The sequence below is a fragment of the Falco rusticolus genome, chromosome 6 (genome assembly GCF_015220075.1).
Source record: "Falco rusticolus isolate bFalRus1 chromosome 6, bFalRus1.pri, whole genome shotgun sequence".
In the NCBI taxonomy this organism is placed as follows: domain Eukaryota; kingdom Metazoa; phylum Chordata; class Aves; order Falconiformes; family Falconidae; genus Falco; species Falco rusticolus.
In genome coordinates this window covers 25,913,577-25,927,761 of record NC_051192.1, presented here as the reverse complement: position 1 = coordinate 25,927,761, position 14,185 = coordinate 25,913,577, and the positions used below count along the sequence as shown (strand labels likewise).

General features: G+C 37.9%; 1 protein-coding gene across 2 annotated transcripts in view; it reads left to right on the top strand.

Moving 5' to 3' along the window:
- SLC22A16 (solute carrier family 22 member 16) overlaps positions 1 to 14,185 on the top strand; it is a 37,854-nt gene that overhangs the window by 19,276 nt on the left and 4,393 nt on the right. Inside the window, exons 2-7 of one of the 2 annotated variants that reach the window (XM_037392676.1) lie at positions 633 to 1,109; positions 3,662 to 3,779; positions 5,640 to 6,189; positions 8,080 to 8,207; positions 8,597 to 8,706; positions 9,204 to 9,303. In XM_037392676.1, the coding sequence (XP_037248573.1) occupies positions 633 to 1,109; positions 3,662 to 3,779; positions 5,640 to 6,189; positions 8,080 to 8,207; positions 8,597 to 8,706; positions 9,204 to 9,303 (1,483 nt within the window). The remainder of the gene's footprint in view (positions 1 to 632; positions 1,110 to 3,661; positions 3,780 to 5,639; positions 6,190 to 8,079; positions 8,208 to 8,596; positions 8,707 to 9,203; positions 9,304 to 14,185) is intronic. The other variant, XM_037392678.1, reaches the window with a different exon arrangement.

The window sequence follows — 14,185 nt, the reverse complement described above, 5'->3', positions numbered from 1 at the left end:
CTTTAATGGATAACTGCACACCCTGTTTAAGCCAAAACCCAACCCTGTTTACAGTTATGTTTTGGTACAAAACATTTCACACTGTTCAGATTCTATCTTCCACTACATGTGTCTCCATGTATTCTCTCTTTATCTGCTGAAGGCAATAGAGATGGAAGATAGATGGAATACATAGATACAATTAGGTGAAATGAAGGGTGTAATGTGGTTGGTTTGTTTTATTTGATGTGCATATCTCTATCCCTCAGAACCTGAGGTTGCAACATTTTGGGTTTTTTCTAAACCACTCAAGTAATCCAAAGCCTTATTTTGAGGGGATGTACTACAAAGAATTGGAGGGTGGAAGGTTGCTTCAAACAAAGTGGTTAAGTTCAGAATTGTTTCTTCTAAAACGATCTTCTCTGTGTATGGCTAAACACATGATGAAGAGGAACATTTATTTCCTGACAATAGATTCTGTGGATCTTCTCTCATCTTTGGTCTCTTGCAGGGCTTAGCTAATATTGAAGCAGCACTATTAGAGACTCTAATGATGTCTCTATATACTGATCCCAGAAAAATAATTATGGTTTGGTTTTTTAACATGTATAGAGGGGCTTTTCTTCAGTAAACTTTTTTCTTTCCCTTTACAGATTTCAAGCATTTGTTTATTTTGCATCTGTCTTTCAAGCTATGTCATGTGGTATCCATTACTTAGCATCTGTGTTCATGGCTGTTACCCCTAACTTTGTATGTGGGATCCCTGGAAATGTGAGTAGTGTTCTTTTATACAACTCCTCTGAATCAAGTTTAGAGGACATCTGGACACTATGGACATCAACAGAAGATTACATTGTAGTCCAGCTGGAAAATGGAGAAATCTGGGAACTTAACCAATGCAGCAGGTCCAAACGAGAAGTCAGTTTGGATCTGGCATATGAATACAATGCCAACAAGTCCTTATTTTCTTGTTCTGATGGATTTCTCTATGATGACACAAAGTGGAAAAGCACTGTTGTTACACAGTGGGATCTGGTCTGTGACCGAGAGTGGCTTGCAAAATTAATCCAGCCTACATTCATGCTTGGAGTCTTGATTGGAGCAGTGATTTTTGGTGACATTGCTGACAGGTAAAGTGCTATCCTCTGAGAACTGTAGCTTCAGACTGCAGTAACTCAACATGTATCTACCTGTTTTGTTGTGCTCGTTCATTTTGTAGTCATAATTATGTATGCACAGGTCAGGAGGTCTGGTTATTGTTTTGTTCACAAATGCATTTAACTCAATTTCTTTTCCCAATAGCAAGTACTAATTTTTAAATGTACTCGCAAATCATTCGCTTTTAGAGTTTTTTTCCTACTTGATATCATCCATTGTTCTAGGCCTTGATCTCTCAAATTGCTCTGTACAGCTCGTATTTGCCCTTAGAATGTTTTTTATTATTATTTTTCCACAGGAACAGAAATAGTTAGTAGTAATAGCAACAGTAAACCTGGGAGTAGATTTTCACCGCATTTTCCATGAGGAGAGATTCCTCATGGAAACACAGATTTTTATTTCTGGATGTGATAGAGAGCTGAAGGGCTACTGGAAGGTTAAAAACACCATGTATTTTAAAATCACAGACTTCCTAACCTTTGTCATGAATACAGCTCTGTGGGGCTGATGCAGAGGCTTTCAGGGTTTGGTCGGACCCCACATTCTTAAAATAAACACCTATACACTGTTTTTTCTTGCTGTCCAGTTGTAGTTTTTCCCTGAACGGTTAGCTCAAACTTCAGTCTCTTGAAGGTTAGTACAGATAGGAGGAAAAATGGTTGTCAGTGAGCTGTGCTGTAGTTTCACTTATTTACTAGCACGTACAAAGTTCTGTTTGAGCATGAGGAGAGTCAGTCTGTGGAGGTACTCAGCCCAAGCAGTCCTTTGCTCACGATGCCAAGGCTGTCCTTCAGCCCACTCCCCTCCGACACTTCTTCCCTGGATGTTATCTCAGATCACATACTGAGATCCAGCATCAGAGCTGGACTCAGAAGCAACAGTAAGATCCAGGATTTATGTCAGTATCCTGTTTTCTCTCTCAACAGAAACATATGTATTTCTACCTCAGAAGAATGCCCAGCCATGCCTTTCTATACGTATGAGAGTCAAATGCCTAAGCTATGTTGTAATTGGTTTCGTCTCAGGCAATTTTTGTACCTGTGTTTTGCTTTGAAGGGTAGTTTAGTGTTATTTATCTCTTTCCATAAAGGAGCTTGTTGATTAACAGCTCTGTTAGGTAGAGGGTAACATTTTATCCCACAGTTAACAGTATAAGCAGAAAAAGGAGACCAAGCATATTGTTTTCTGATTTTCCTTTATTAGCACGACACTATGGTGTGACAGTTACAACATGGGAATGAAAAAATAAAGATGATTTTTTTTTTAATTTGGCTTTTAAAACACATAACTGATTATTTTCTGACACATCCTGGCTGGTGGGAAATAAGTTTGTGGATTCCTCCCATTCCCAGTTAACAGATTTCTCAACAGAAGAGCTCCGACAGCTAGGAATCACTAGGATCTCTTCGGACAGGGAGCAGAGACCAAATGTGCATGACTCCAGCTCAAGGCTGGAGAAAAATGGTTGGTTTCATGTCGTACCAAATACTCACGGAGAAAAACCAACAAATGAGCCCACACCCCTGAAAGTCCTCAAACCCTCTGTCTAAACGTGATACCCACATCCATGAGAAGCTATTTGCAGTGGAGTAGATAATGAGTCCAAGAGGATATTATCGGGGAAGAAAAGTGGTTCCACACATGTTGTATTACAGAACATTTGTAGCTAGAATATAATCCTCCATGGAGTCTTGTAGATCTGTTGCCGATTTCTAGGTTTTCCCCCAGGTGAGCTTTGTGTTGGTAGCATATGCTGACTTGTTTAAGGACAACTGGCTCTACTTGGTATATTTTCTCCTTGAGATACCAGAAGAAGATAAACAAATAGAACTTCCTTTTTACTAAATGCCCTTCTTTTATGATGGGAATTACTATGTTGTTGATGGGAAGCTAGTATTTGACGTGATTTTTTTGCTGTTAGTATGCTAGCTTCCTGGATTTCTGTGTTTGTATATACATGCATGTGTGCTGTGATGCAATCAGAAAAATCAAGGAAACTATGTAATTGTCATTTATTAGATAATTTAAATAACTGGACAAAGATATGTTACAGAAGCCTTTCATTACTATCCAAATCGGTTGTTACTTTGGCAAGAGGTGGCATGTGTTATCACAGCTAACTTCTGTTAGAAAATATTAAATACATGTTACTTAATATGAAATATCTCAAAAAGCAAGTCTTACCTACTGTCCTCATAAATAAGACAAGAGTAAACTTGCAGATTAGTTATGTAGAAGTTAAAACTTGGAACTGGAGGTGAACATATGTAATGCACACTTCTGCACGTTGCTTCTAGCCAAGAATTGTGAAATGGAAGTTCTGTTGTTCACAGGAACTTCCTTTTTTCTTGGAAGTTGGAATTACCAAAAAATTAATATGGGCAACTAAACCAGAGTTTCTGTGGTGAGTGAAAGTATTACATATTTTCAGACTCACTTCCAGACAGGCTCTCTGGAGTTGCAGGGTGTATTTTAATGGAATGGTTATGGTTATTCATAATTTTATTACTGCTGTGATTTGCAGACTGGGAAGACAACGTGTTATATGGTTCACAAGTGCTGGTCAGTTTGTATTTGGCATCGCAGTGGCCTTCACATTTGACTACTACAGTTTCGTGATTGTGCGCTTTCTCCTTGCTATGGTAAGAAAGGATGTTTACCCTGGCTCTTTTTTGTGTCATTTCCTGTCCCTTCTCAGGAAAACCTCCCTTTTGTTATTATTTCCTCCCCTACTTCATTATTCTAAAGCCCCCTCTGTTGCACTTATTTCAGCAGAGCAGGGGGAATCTGAATGTTCTTGGACCACAGCACTTTTCCTCTTTGAAATAATAGAAAGCGTCTGTATGAAGCAGTGTTTGGTGCTTCCTCCATCCCAACCTCTGCTGGACTGGTAATTAAATACCAAGTGTGAGCAGCAAACTCTGGGTTCTGCATTGCAGCTTCCATTGCATTTCTTCCTGTTGTTAGAAACTGAGTATATTTTTCTTAAAATAAAAAATCTATAATAAGTATGATTTTCATCTCTGCCATTCTGAGTGATGGAGAAGAGATGCACATTTTCTCTTCCATGCATCTCTTTGGTCTCTTAAGCTATACCTGGAATACTAAATACATAGGTAGACATGTTTAACACCTAGATGTTTATACTGTACTTAGGGGTATTCCAGTATATGTGTTAATATGTACTTTTATATATATGTGTGTCAATATTTATACATAGAAACCAATTTTAAATTACTATTTTAAATCCAGAAGTACAATATTTGTAGTCTTTCACTATGTAATGCATAAAGCAATTAGAATGTTATCACAAAGAAAGTTACATAACATTTAAAGTACGTTAGAAATTTGAAAATAATTACATAATTTATTTTATTCCTGCTGACAGCACATTAGTCAGGACAGGACCTTGCACCTGGAGCTTCCTTTGCCTGATCAGAGCTCAGAAGGATGTCTTAGCAGGAAAAACTGCATGGGCATTTCAGCCTTGAACAGTGAGATCAACAGGAGCCCCTCTGCTGACTCCTTTGGCTGTTGATGCTGGGGGCCGAGCAGTTTAGAAAAGCAAAAAGCTCTGACCAGACGAGTGGTGTAGGTTTTTACTGCCCGCTGGGACTGACGTGCAAGGTGGAGGTCTAAAGCTCTAGCTGTATGCCACTGAGATCAGCACAGCGTTCGTATCAGGTTCAGGGGGCTCAGAATCAGAGACTATTAACTGGAATATTTTTAACCAGAACATTGATTAATCAAAGTGATATAGTGGAATATTTTCTAGTCTGCATTTTCTAGCTGTGTTTTGAAATGTTTTAAGATACCAAGAGTTTGACTGTTCCTAGAGAAATTGAAATATATATATATATATTCAATTAAGAAATACTGTAATGCAGAACATGCCAGTAATTGCATTCGCTAGATAACGTATGAGAACCTATAACCATATATATGAGATTCTCTTCCAGCATTGTAAAAAATTGATTTGATGGGATAATTTATGAAGTGAGGAAGGTAATTCTCAGTAAGTTTGCAGTTCCCTGACATACAGATTATTAATAGTCTACCTAAAAACCAAGGTGAAGACTTTCAGAAGTGGCAGTTACTTCAGGGGACCTCATTTTCTGAAGCATCCAGTTTGCAGTGTCATTAAGAGACCTGATTTTTGGAGCTGAAGGGTTTAGTGACATCAGCAAATTAGGCTCTTTTTCAGGTGTCTCTTGCTGGCTACAAGACACTTCCCACTACAGAGAAGCATCCAAAATCACTTCACATTTTTAAATACAGTGTCCAGGCGGTCTGAAGGTTTGAGTGAATTTTTTTCTCCATCTGCTTTGTTTTCAGGGTTACCTTTTTTTATGTCAGTGTGGGATATGCCAGTGCAGTGGCAATTAAGCACACACAAATGTGAAACAGTTAGCTGATTGTTTTTACTGCTGCTGCACAAGGAGAGTAGATACAAACCTCACTTTTTTTTTTTCTCTCTCTCTCACCTCCCCCCCCCCCCCCAGGTTTCAAGTGGCTATCTGGTTGTGGCTTTTGTTTATGTGACTGAATTTGTTGGCATTAAAGCACGAACCTGGGCTTCTATGCATGTCCATGCTTTTTTTGCTATGGGAATTATGGTTGTGGCACTCGTGGGATTTTTGGTTCGGACCTGGTGGGTCTATCAGATATTTCTCACCATAGCGACTCTTCCCTTTGTCTTGTGCTGCTGGGTGCTCCCAGAAACACCTCTTTGGCTTCTGTCAGAGGAAAGATATGAAGATGCACAAAAAGTAATTAATATAATGGCAAGATGGAATAAAGTGAGCACTCCCTGCAGAGTTTCTGAACTGCGCTCGGTCCAACAAGATGATCTAGTCAGTGGCAGAATGGGTGACAATGACGCATCCTCAACAAAGAAGCACAACATCTTAGACCTCTTTTGTAACTGGCACATTGCAAGAAGGACCATCACAGTCTGGCTGATCTGGTTCACTGGGAGCTTGGGGTACTACGTCTTCTCCCTCAGTTCTGTCAGTCTAGGAGGCAATGAATATTTAAACCTCTTTCTCATAGGTAAATATTTTTGTACTTTATTCTGTTTATGACAGAACTAGAGCATAACATTTAGAAATGTCTATAGATTTGACAGCAAATGTTTTAACTTTGTTCATTCAATTATGAACCTTGTTCAAAAAGTTTCTTGCTAAGTCTTCATAAAGTTGACTAACACAGGAGAATCATTTACTCCAAATCTCACTGTTTCTGGAAAAAAAAAAAAGAAAAAAAAAAAAGAAGAATTTAACATTTTTTGGTGTACAAAATTCTCCATCTGTCTTTGTGATTGTAAAACTATATTCTGCTTGTCTCCGCTTTGCCCTGCATATCCACACAAACACCAAGGGAAGCAGACCACCAACACAAAATTCACAAGGCTCTGTTAAAGGCACAAACTAGGAAAACAAGAGAAGAAAATTATTCTTTTAATCGCTTACAGTCATGAGGTATTGAGCCTGCCTGTGTAGAAAATAGATTCATAATTCTCAGAAGCAAGATTAATTTTAGTTTTCTCAAAAGTGTATTTTTAATTTAATTGTATTTTTTAATTTTGTCAATCTGACTGTAATCTTCCTCTGGTATGTAAGTTGTTTATAAAGGCAGCTCAGTGCATTCAAGGCCTGATCCAAAGTTTGTCATGATCAGTGGAAATACTCCATTGGCTTCAGAAGACTCCGGGTCAGGCATGCAGCTCTGAGCCAGCAAAGAATTAAGTCATGCAGTTTGCTTTATGCGACTGAGTACTCTCAGTAAAGTGAATGTGACTGTTCATGTACATAAGCACTCAGAAGGACTGGGGCTCTCAGGAATTCAGCTTGTGCTGTCATGTATTATAGTATATTGGTAGACTGATGTGTTGAAGAGCGGATGCTAGTATTGCACAGATACCTAAGCTCTTACGGTGGAGTACAGTGCGTATATTCCCTTATCCACCTCTTTTAAAAATACTGAATAATTGCAGCCTGCTTTTACCAACACAAGCCCAAAAGATTGTTTCCCAATATTACAGATGTATTGACATACTATATGTGCTTAGTAAAGGAATGCAGTGTATTTGTTCAGGGCTGTATCTTCTGTTCTTCCATGATTTTACATTGGACATAGTAGTATTCTTCGTGAGCAAGTTGGTTTAAAACATGTCCAAACTGGCTTAGGCTCCATATAATTTGTCTAGGGGCAAATCATGTTTACGCAGGGTTTGTGAACAGTCCTAGCCAAACACCAGTTCTTTTGGAGCTGCAGAAGTTTTTATCTGGAAAGAGACATTAGGAAGAGACAATCTGAGTAAGAGTGGGATATAATAAGCAGCTGCCCTCTTTTTAGTGGAGAAGAGAGAAAGCTGGAACCACAGTCTGTATTTGTGGAGCTGACTCAGAAAACCGGACCTGGAGGGACCTTGTTTGCCTTTTACATTGGGGTGATTTGGGGCTGAAGCTGGGGGCCTGTGGCTTCAGTTCTGTGTCCAGGTGGAAGCTGGCAAATCCTGAAAGGTGTGTCTGTGCGACACTAGCAGTATTCCTTGTGGGTATGCTTAAACTGTAGATGTAAAAATACCTGTAGCAGAAGAGCAGCAATTTGAGAGCTTTCAGTCACAAGTGCCAGTGTCATAAAACCAGGACGGTGGCCTTGCTGTTTTCTGTAATTTTCCACCTCAAAGAGAACTGAAACTGCTCTGTGCTGTGAAAGCTGTTTCCCTTGTCCCTCTCCATCCCCCACTACCGTATTTTAGGCCATGTTTTCTACTTCTGTCACCATTTCTGTTGCCAAGTGAAGTAGCCCAACACACTGGTTATCTCTAGATTTCACTTATTTATTATCCACTAGATTAAACTAATACTCGTAAAGAGGAAGTTAGAGTTATGACTATGAGTAATCATGACCTAAAATTAAATGGTTTCATACTGACAGGTGCTGTGGAGTTGCCTTGCTATATCATTGCTTGCATTGGGATGGACAAACTGGGAAGGAGAAACACACTCATTCCGTTCCTTATTTTAAGTGCACTGATCTGTGTTTTAATTATGTTCATACCTCAGGTTAGTCACTTATTGTTGAAAGTGTTGCTATAGTAGAAATTTATTTTAAAGGCTCTTAAGTCTGTAGATGCAGCTGCTGTTTCTAAATCATGTAGTTGATTAAAGGCTGTTTTTAAATTGTAGCTGCCAGTCTAAGATAGGTTTCTGTATTGTCAGTACAGGTTTCACTGTCATTGCTGGAGTCACCTGTAAAATGTTCCCAGGACTTCAGTGAACCAGGACTGGTAAAAAGTGATATGGACATTAATTACTCATTGAGACCAATTTTAAAACAGAAGCATTAAATATTGCTTATTGTTGAAAAAAGTCACAACTTGTGAAGGATTTATGTTAGGTTTGGGATAGTGTTATTTTCTGGTAATTTATTTATTTGTGCTCTCTTTCAACAGGATTTCAATATATCAATTATCTTAGCAAATATGGCTGGAAAATTTTCAATAGGTGTGGCATTTGGCCTTATATATCTCTACACAGCAGAACTGTACCCAACAATTGTAAGGTAAGAACTTTTGCCAGTTATGTATTTTTCATTACTTTGCTGTTCTTTCCTTTCCTTTATTGTGCTGCTGCACCATATCTAGCAACTCTTGGCATCAGTGGTAGTGGTCTGAAAGACTTGGGGTGGGATTAGTTCCTCGGGTGCTTTAGTTGTCTAGTGTTTAGCTGTACCAGAAATTTTTATTTATTTTTTCATTCCATGTGCACTGGTTGGTTTCATTGGGGAACTAGAAGAATACTCTTTTCAACATTATTTATGTCTTTCTTAAAAATCCTGGTTGTTCATCCTGTGTTCTATACTGAATGACGATTATATTTTTAATCTTGATTACAGAAACGACTGAACTTCACTGCAATATAAATTTACATTGGTGTAGCAATAGCTTCCTAGCATAATTGCTTAAAGACATGTCCTACTGATGTTTTAAGTGTCTGTGCATTTCTAATTGTTTCCTTTACCTGCCAGAATTCTTATCAGAGTCTTTGTTTTATGTGTAGATCACTTGCTGTTGGAAGTGGAAGCATGATGTGCCGTGTAGGAAGTGTGGTTGCTCCTTTCTGTGTGTATCTGAGAAGTGTTTGGATTTTCATGCCACTTGTAAGTATTTATTTCAACAGTGAATGTTTCTGGTTTTGGAAAGGTGTATATATCACTTGTTTTCTCAGGAATCAAAAGCTCTGAACTTTTATTTTGAAAAGGAAATTGAGTGAACCATTCTTGTTCTAAATTTTAAGTCTCAAAGATAAGTAGCTTCATACTGTTAAAAATATGCAGGTGAAGCAAAAGGGAGACTTTGAGTCACTGAAAGCTTCTGCAATGATTTTATGATGGAAGAAGATAAAAATACTTACGCACTGAATCCTAGTATGAAATGGATAAAAACATTTTCCATAAAAATACGCTTCATCTACCATGTAACGTTTAGGAAGTGTCTTAGTCCATATTTTCCTCTGCAGGCCTAGCAGTTCTTGACCATGCTCCTGATTTATTCTTACCCTTTTTCAAAGGCATAGTCCTTCCATTCTTGGAATTCACCATTGGTGGCTATTTTCTCTTGTATTAATCCTTAATCTTTTCCATGGCTTTCCTGGGACGTTGCATCTTTGGAATAGCCTTCCAAAAGATTAGGAATGTCTTATGCTTATGGTACTTGGTCTTTACAGCTGTCCCAAAGCTCCCTTTTCATGTTTTTCATTTCCAAGAACTGAAAAAATAATTTGTGAGATAGAAAAAGAGAAGCAAGTGGTATATTGATGAGGTTCACTGTGACTGACAAGCAACAGAACCTTGAGTTCATTAAGCACATCCTACTTCTAGGTAGTTCCAAGTCACACTACCATTAAGTTTTGTCTTCTACCACCAGTTGCCCCAGGAAAACAGAGGTGGGACCATTCCTTCCTGCACTTTAAGCATTTTGTCTGCATTATGTAGCTTCAGGTCCATTTTGGACAAAATATTTAATGTGTTTCCTGCTCACAGATGAATCGTATTTCATTACATTTCTTCATTATATTTCTGTTACGAAATCCTGCAGCTATTCAATCCCTTTTTTCCCCTGAAGGATAATTTATACCCATACACGTAAAAACAGAAGGAATTACAAAGTTTATATTAAAGCTTTAAGTAGAGGAGAGTTTAATAATGATTAAAAAACAGTTCTTTCAGATACCCCTTAGAATTCACTGTGACTAGCACACCAATTTTATATGTAGATTATACATGTCAGAAGGTGAAAATGTAATGGGATGTGTCTTTAACCTGGATTCCTACTCTAATTTTGTATACCACAGTGGAATTTCCTGAAAAATTGGCGTTGTGTCCCTTTGATTTTGCAACTACAAAATCTTCAATTATAGATGCTAGAGATTGGTTTCAAGGAATTCTTGGGAACTCATTTTATTATTTAAATTAATTGCTTGCAGTTGTTTTGGATGGAAATTAAGAGGATGAAGGAGACCACAAATTAATTTATTCCCTCAAGGTCCTAAAAAATGTTTTCTTTCCTAATAATGGCCCCATACAAACCAAGATACCATCCCAGAAAAGACAAAGAAACATTTGCACAACAGGGTGGTCATGGGAGAACATTTTTTTTCTCTTGTCAGTGTTTTGCCTTTACTGGCTGAGATAAGCTTTATCTGTGCAGAAGTGCTGCAGTTAAAACCATAAGATGGGGAATGCTCAAACATGCTGGAGAACAGTGCAAATGGCAGCATAAACGGAGGAATTTTTTCAGCTATGAACAAGTCTCAGTGTACAAAGAACTATCCAGGGTATTTGTAGAGTTGTGGAGTAGCTCATAGTGAATATGTTTTTATTATTAGCTTCTGTTACAAAACATCTGTCAGTTTATTAAATAGGCTTGTCTTGAGTTGGAGCACAGTGTGCCAAGTTTCAGGTCATGTTTTGAACTGGAAATGAAATTAAATGGATTATGTTTATAAGTAAGCTGGTATCATGTTGATCTATTGTACACACCACACACTGTCAATCAGTTACTACTGCTATTTGTTTGACAGTCTGCCTCGTGTACAGTTAACGCCACCTGTGAGTAATGCAAGCATCTTATTTGAATGCCTATAAATCTTGAATAAGTTGCTAAGTATGTTTCTCTGTGACAGCTTTCTAGAAAACTTAGAGTAAAGCAACTGCTCCATGTATAACCTATTTCTGTTTCTCATCTGTTAAGAATTACATTACAGTAGCCCTTTAATAGACTTGATTTTTCTCTCAGGTAAACCATAATTTATAAATTAAAAAAAAACCTCCACTGAGGTCAGTAAAGTTACATGAATGCAAATCCTGTGTCTAATACTAGTGGATTTTCAGGACAAAATTTCACTTTTTTTTTGTTGCAGTAGGAATTCTGTACATAAGATCAAATTTTAGATTTGTTCAGAGCCATCAGATGTGGATATAAATATAAATAGCAGACTATAATAATAATTTGTTCTCAGAAGTAAAAGTATTATTTTGTAGGGATATTTAATTCCAATTATCTTTTGTTCTAGAGTGAATATATTAAGTCTTGGTCTTGGACCCCTATGAAATAAAAATTGTTGTTCCAGGTAGGGAGGAAGACATACGAAAAATGGTGGGAAATCTTCTTTTGAAGGTTTTTTTATGGTAGCTGATAGAAACTGTTGGCTGTACTGAAGTGTTGGGGAATACTTTGAGAGTTTGACTAAGCAGAAAGTCAGATTTCAAATTAAGACCCTGAAAAAGCAATGAATTTTAGCAGGTACTCTTGTCAAATTAACTTCAATGGAGCTTAAACATACTTAAATACTTCGTACAATAGTATGTACGCTTTAATCCATAAGCATTTAACTCATTGACTATATCAGAAGAACATACTCCATAATATAAATAAAGAATACATATTTTATATATGTAAAATAGTACACACATACAAAACATACACAAGTGTTATGAGCAAGCACAGGGCTAATTTATGTCAGATGCTAATGAAGAAGTAAGCCAAGGTAAGACTGCAGAAGACTTGCTTCGACTAAATGTAAATAACTTCATTGATAAGTGTGGTTACTACCCCTGAAAAAGTAGATGATATCTGAGAAGTCCTTTCATTAATATACTGTGACTTAGTTGTTTCATGTTCTCTCTTTCATAGGGAATATTTTGTAGGGTCAGAAAGAAGGGAAACACACTGAATTAGTTGGCATGCAGCAGCTTTCACATTGAAAAAAAACCTAACACGTGATGGAGTAGAGTTAAGAGAGCTGAGATGAAAAGACAGGAAAGATGGTGGCATGTACGCTTACAGAATAGTGAGAGTTTGCAGGAGAATAAAAGGTAGGTTCAAGAGGAAGGAAAACATGAGAAGAATACAAAATGTCTAAAAGACTACTGAAACAGAGAAGACACACATACTCAAAGCACACAGTGTTACTTTAATCTTGTTCTTTTGGGCATCAGTAGTGACCCTGTTCTCATAAACCCTGGATGTATGGATGTCCGTAAGCTTTAGTATCTTTTACAGCCCTCAATATACTCAAATATAAACTTATGACAGCCTGAAAGATGTGCATAAAAGAGGTTACAGTGGAATAGCTGCCATGTGTCAATTCGTACTCTCTTGCCATGACAGAAAATCATGTTTTAATAGTGGAGAAGAGTTTTGACACTCAGAGGTGAGACTTCAATATTTTGGAATATGTGTTTAAATATCACTTCTGCCAAATATATATGTCTACAGGAATTTCCCTCAGTCTGCTACTCAGTGCCATTTCCTCTTTTCCTATTACTGCTGGGCTTTTTTTTTTTCATAGTAAGAGCATTACTTTTATTTTCACTGTAGTCTGTACTATTCAACAGTATTTTGCTCAATTGTTTGTTTTGTAAGCCTCTGTATTTAATGCAAGTGCAAAAAGAGGAGTGTATGCAGCAGTGTGACTTCTGCTTCTCAAAAGAGTGCTTGAGGCAAGCTGTCCTCTTTTGGAGGGGAGAGAGAAGCAAAAGCAGCATGGTGCATGTGCATGAAAATAGCACTGTTCAAGGTTACATGGAGAATTCCAATTTTAAAGCACCTTTCTGACTTAAAGAGAAAGTCTGGCTTAGCTGCAGATGGTAGCTGGCCAGTTCTTGTCTCAAGCTCTGTGTAAGAGACCTAGGCATAGTAATTCCAAATGTTCCCTCACACTTGGAAAGAAAATATTAAACAAACAGGACAGATCTGAGAATCAGCATACGGCAAGATAAGGATAATACAGTATTAAAGTGCACAGTCATAAAATGGAAAAACACTGAGGCCAGGCACGATGTACTGTGTGGAAGCATTTCTGAAAACAGATTTGTGTCATTTATAACCTGGTGTTGGAAGAATGTCAGGGTTTTAATGCGGTTCTGTACTTCAAAGGAGGAAAGTATGAATTGTTTTCATTGAACAAGAGACACAGAAATGAAGGGAAATAAAAGGTACTCATGGAGTGTTTGTATTTCTGTGTCTACCCCACACGATCCTGATCCTTGCACTGCTGCTGAAGTAAGCTGTTGTTACAGAACTGTGTACATCATGGACAAATCCAAGATGTGATCCCAGTGCAAATGTCAGTAGATGCCTGCACCCCTAACAGCAATTTGAAACTGAGTTTAGCAAAGTATTCCTGTCGACAGCTAGCTCGTTATTTGCTAGAGAGCTCTCCTGAGCAGGGCTGTGCACTTTTGTGGCTCCAGGCCAATGAGCTGCACTGAGAAATTCTGATCTGGCTGTGTGCAGGAGGAACAGGAACACAGGTACAGGGGGAATAGGTTCAGGAGCTGGAGTGCGAATTGAGACTACAGGTGGCAGGGAAATTGTAGCCCTGTGAACATGCATGTAGAAAGAAACGTATGCAATCCTAGAACCAGTTCTTAAATACATACCTGATAGTAGAAATACCAAATTAAGATATGTATTGTTTTCTCAAATAGAATTATTCCTGCTTGCACTGTATTGATCCCTTGTGAACAGAATACTTCA